Source organism: Cryphonectria parasitica (assembly GCF_011745365.1).
Source record: "Cryphonectria parasitica EP155 unplaced genomic scaffold M406scaffold_11, whole genome shotgun sequence".
In the NCBI taxonomy this organism is placed as follows: Eukaryota; Fungi; Ascomycota; class Sordariomycetes; order Diaporthales; family Cryphonectriaceae; genus Cryphonectria; species Cryphonectria parasitica.
In genome coordinates, this window is record NW_024468919.1 from 954,755 (window position 1) to 959,496 (window position 4,742).

General features: G+C 54.8%; 2 protein-coding genes across 2 annotated transcripts; both read right to left on the reverse strand.

The window, feature by feature from the left end:
- Window positions 1-1,104, reverse strand: M406DRAFT_240300 (uncharacterized protein; the record flags this gene model as incomplete). The annotated part of the gene is made up of 1 exon (XM_040916119.1): window positions 1-1,104. A coding segment is annotated over one exon (1,104 nt), but the record flags the coding sequence as incomplete, so codon positions are not given.
- A 347-nt stretch (window positions 1,105-1,451) lies between these two features.
- Window positions 1,452-4,063, reverse strand: M406DRAFT_324906 (uncharacterized protein). Its single transcript, XM_040919924.1, has 7 exons — window positions 3,806-4,063; window positions 3,488-3,718; window positions 3,182-3,401; window positions 2,840-3,111; window positions 2,671-2,773; window positions 2,262-2,611; window positions 1,452-2,194 (listed from the first exon to the last, which is right to left on the reverse strand). Exons 5-7 carry the CDS (start codon window positions 2,733-2,735, stop codon window positions 2,112-2,114), a joined length of 498 nt encoding a protein of 165 aa, XP_040771086.1. The 5' UTR covers window positions 2,736-2,773; window positions 2,840-3,111; window positions 3,182-3,401; window positions 3,488-3,718; window positions 3,806-4,063; the 3' UTR covers window positions 1,452-2,111.
- Window positions 4,064-4,742: the final 679 nt, after the last annotated feature.

The following is a 4,742-nucleotide window of genomic DNA, read 5'->3' on the forward strand; positions in this document are numbered from 1 at the left end:
AGCGTTGGCTGCCTCGATGAATGTATCTCGCTGCTGCATTGCTAGGTCTCTTAGATTCCTGTATGCAGTAGCTCCTTGAACAAAGGTCTCCCGGTTATTCGTTAAGGCATAAGCAGTGAGCTGGTTCATGTGATACTCGGGCTGGCCTCCTGATATTGCAGGCGCAGTAGCATGATGAGCGTACATCTTGAGTGTGCCATCATAGTAGGTTGAGCTGTAGGTATAGGCATGGCCGTCGTACACAGGCTCCTCCCGACCATAGTTCTGCAGGCTGTGCATGCTCCGGGCACCGATTGCTCCATCATACCGAGCCTGTCGCATCATCACTGCTGTCGATCCATTCGGGCCCTTCGCCTCCAGAAAGAAATTGGGTGCGATAATCCGATCCGTTGAGGTGGAGGGAATGATGTGATGTTGAAGCTCGCTGCGAATAGTCGGATTGAGTTGTTCAGGACAGGCACCCAGCGCAATATCTGGCTTGGCTGCTACTATGGTCCCGTTAGTGAGCGGTGCTAGATTCCCGAAAGCCATATTCTCAGCAGATGGATAATTATCCTTCCAGGGCCCAGTAATAGTCGGCAGTATATATTTGCATATATCACTTTCATCCTTTGCTCGAGAATTATCGTTTTGGAAGGCTTCGAAGCTATCATCTGGGAAACGAGAGAGCGAGAGCGATGATCTCGAGCGAGCCAGTACCGCTTTTGTATCCGCTAGATCTAGTTTCTGCGAGTTCCAGATAGCATGAATTCTATAATCAGCTAAGTGTTGTTCGAATCCACGATGATAGGTTGATGATTTCTTAGTCCTCGTTGTACCTGAATCAGTTGTAACCGTTATTAGGTTGATAGACTTGGTCGCTTGGCTCCGGGATGAGGAGCTCATGGTGCTGTCAGCAGCAGGAGCCGGATACCCTCGAAGATCGCGCAGGTCTGGTCCGCCGTGGCGTGCAAATCGGGCGAGGTCTCGGGCAGCGGGCTCTGTTGGCAACGACGGGGGAGGAGGGGCAGGTTGTTCGCAAATCCGCCGGTCAAGCTCTTTTAGAGCTGAGCGGATCAGCGGAATCGTCGAGAGTCTGTCCCAGAACTCGGGTGGGTAGTGCCAGGAGGGCGTGTCGACGGAGGATATCTGGGCTGAGTTCTTTTCTAGCAGGGACTGCTCGATCTTCCGGGACTTCGCACAGCGACTGTATTGCAAGTCGTCGTTTGCTCGTTGTTTCTTGCGAACTTGGGGGATCGCCATAAAGGGCATCTTTAGGAGATAAAAGCGAGCACGGAACTCGAGGATAATAAGAGAGCATTGAGAGCTGTAGTTTCATCGCTGGGTCTTGTTGAAGTGCAGTTTTATAATTCATTCAACATGCAGGTTACGGAACAAAGCCTTTGCTAACAAAGGACCAGTTATTACGGCTTAGCGCTGAACAATCTACAAGGATTACGTAACCAAGGGTTAGGGTTAAAGATTTTACTAGATAAGGATTGATTGCAAGCGGACCGAAAACCCGAAATGGTACCCCGCCTTGGTCTCGGCTTCCTGGCCGAACTCCTCAGTGCCTCGCTTCCGCACCCTCTTCGCGGGTGGCGGTTTCACATCCTCCTCTTGTCTCAACATCTCGAAAAAGTTCGGTTTCTTTGATGAAATCGGGGCAATGGACATCTAAGAGATGAAAACTTGAGGTGCTTCACGGAGTCGAACGGGGCGGGGCATCGTGCGCCGGGATGAGGACATATCACCGGCTTCCCGTCGTCGAAAGCCTGCACGTATCTCTCATAGTGGCCGTGGATATGGTCCTTTCCACAGGCCCCTGTCCAGGAACTGACGGAGGCGCGCCGGAGGCGCCAGTGACGGGTCGGCCATGCAGAATATGCAGTAGCCGGCGGTGGCAAGTACCCCACCGTAGACAAGGGGGTCGCACTGGACGGGCAGCGTCTCGGGAGTAGCAAGGTGGGAGTGGCAGTGGTCGCTCCACTGGAGTTCGCCGAAGACCCACTCGTTACACAGGAAACAAATTTCGGCGTCACCACCGTTGGGCCTCCTTGAAGCATTTGTAGACGTGCCTCCAGTTGTAGGCGGATTGTACGTCGCTACCTTGACCATCAGTGCCGCTGTTATTAGGCTGGTAAATGGTTGTTATAGGTGTCGGGTTTTTTGTGGCCGGCATGTTTCATTCTCTGGGCAAGAGAGTAGAGTTGGTCTACAAGACGAACTCGTTAGTTAAGCAAGAGCAGGACAGGTGCCGCCGAAGGCCGTGGTCGACGTACTGATCCAATATAAACCCTCCGCTCTGAAGTCGTGCACCGTAGGTGGCTTGCTGTACCCGGCGCGAAGACCCAAAGCATGAAGCCGTCTACTCAGCGTCCCCGCCGTCTCGATTTGACCACCGGCCCTTCTCTGAGACGTGCTCGTAAACAAGGGCTGGTCGAGCATATCATCCTTCCACTCCAGGCGGACCATCTCATCTCGCCCTCTGGTGGTTTCTATGGCCAGAAGGTCTTCAATGGTGGCGCAGTCCCTGAACGCCCTGGCCGCCATCAGGATGGCCAGTATCGGGAGCATCGCGTTGCAGACGAGAGGCATGGGTCCTAGCCCCTCGTAGAGCGCGTGTTCGGGTCTAGGGTCAACATCGTCAGGACCATAACGAAGGCTGGTGCGGTCCCGAGAGGGGCGTACCTTTTATCCGGGGAGTCCGTCATGGCCTTCGCGTCTCGAACGAGCTGGATGGCAAAACTCCGCATTGCCGTGTTCGTTGCGGAACACGCCAAATCTGGATGTCCTGCGGCCCGAGGTATCACTTAGCCTATGCCCTGTGGTTGAAGACCACGCATTCCTCTGTGCTCACCTTGTATAACAGACCACGGCCAGAACCCGCCCGGGACGAGGACTCAATATACTCGCCGATTCGCGGGGAAGAACAGACTATGGCCATGTATTCGGCCCATACGTACACCCTCGTGGCCGGGTTCTCGTACTCAAAACCAGTCGTTCTCCCACAGTTGGCAGGCGAGATGGAGAAAGTGATTCTTTGTGCCAAAACTCCTCTGTCGCTTGCCCTTCGCCAACAGGAGGTCACTCTCTTCTTTTGAGAGCCGCGGGCAACTCGTATTTGATGTACTGGATCCAACTGGTCAACTCCGGTCCAGCAAACAGGACGCAGGGCCTCCTCGACCCGGGGTGGGCATACATTCGTCACCGTGAGCGTGACGTTTCCGGGGGATCATGTCGTGTTCGCGGCGCCAGCCGCTCGTAAACTGCTTCCAGTACAACATTACAGTTCCCTCCGCAGGATTCGGGTCACCTCCTGCGCCGTCAATGCCGAATGCAACCTCTTTCATAAAATCCTTTCAAGAACCTCGCATTATAGGGGGGCTTGGGGTGGTCTTCGGCATGCTCTTGGAGCGTATCTGGACAGACAGGTGGGTTAGCAGGACCACAGCTGAGGCCAAGGCACGGGTTGAAGTGTGCCGAGGGGTGGAGAGGGCGGACGTACTGGTCCCAGAGGGCAAGCATTCGTGCGTTTGCGCGGGCCGCCTGGGCGGTAAGCGGCTTGAAGACAGCAGACTCGTCGATCCCCTTGTTGCACTGTTTCGAGCCCCCTTGCTCTCCCCTGACGGAAGTGGTCCTGGGCGCTCTTGCGTGGCGGCATGATGGGTACTGGATCCCTCGGGCTATTTGCAAGTGAGATCCAACAAGTAAGAAGTATACGTTTCCAAACAGGTCGCTGCGAAGGGTAGACGATAAGTGACGAGTGTTCAGAGGTAGGAAGTAATCAGGAAAGGGAGGGGAGGCAGTGGCAAGTGTCGCCGACCTTTTGTAGACAGAGAGGCAGGGCTCCAAGGGCAGGCTCCTCCCAGCTCGCAGAGGCAGCAGAAGCGTCGACGGCGCGACCTGAGTCGTATGAAAGCCAGGCGACGGGGCGCCTGCACACTGTGCCAGAAACCAGGCCCATGGCCCAACCGGCACCTACCCCCTCTTTCTGGCGGCGGTGCGCCGAATCCTCGCCCCATGGCAAGACCGACTGTCGGGTAAAGTTGACAAAAGTCGAGGAAGAGGGAGGCCGTGTCGGCCGTAAGTGGACCGCCGGCGGGCGTTGTGGTGGGTGCGGCGATATAAACTCTGAGCGTCAACTGAGCAAGGGGTGAGCCGGGGTGACGCGAACCTGAGCCTGCTGACTAACCGAGTCGGGAAGCCCAGTGGCCCAGTATTGCGCAAGACTACTACCAGAGTAACCAGGGCCACTTATGTAGGCTCTTTGGTATCATCTTCCGCGTTTCCATAGCTGACTGATGTATCTACATTAGGGCTTGCTAATCAGAGAGTCCCTTTCTGTATGGATTCTGTTTTCTTCCAGCCTCTAAGCCAGATCCGTTCCCAACTTGACTTTAGTGGTCACCTGCACGCAAGCAGCGTCCCAGTACATAGCAGATAATGCCTTTAACATACGTCATTTTGTTCTTGAATCCTCATGGCCTCATCGATGGCGGAACAGCCCGGCGGAAAAGAAGAAAAGAGAGAGGGGGGGATGTAGGGAGTGGGATGGAAGTGTTGAACTGTAACGAGAGAGTTTTGTGTGTGAATCAATATCAGCTCCCTGTCGAATTTCTCAACGTGCTAGCTAGATTGGGGGTAACTCGTACGATGGGTGTAGGCCCATGTGGTAGGATCGAAGTCAAGAAGGGGGAGGAAGAGGCCGAGGATAAGGGAGGTGATGCTGTCAGAGGACAAGAGTGACGGTACTTGGGTCT

Bases quoted from the DNA above. Each gene is read 5' to 3' on its own strand.
- M406DRAFT_324906 (XM_040919924.1), bottom strand. From the start codon at position 2,735: ATGCGGAGTTTTGCCATCCAGCTCGTTCGAGACGCGAAGGCCATGACG. The intron at 2,612-2,670 runs GTACGCCCCTCT...TGTTGACCCTAG, and splicing joins ACGGACTCCCCGGATAAAAG to ACCCGAACACGCGCTCTACG. The intron at 2,195-2,261 runs GTACGTCGACCA...TTCGTCTTGTAG, and splicing joins GGAGGGTTTATATTGGATCA to ACCAACTCTACTCTCTTGCC.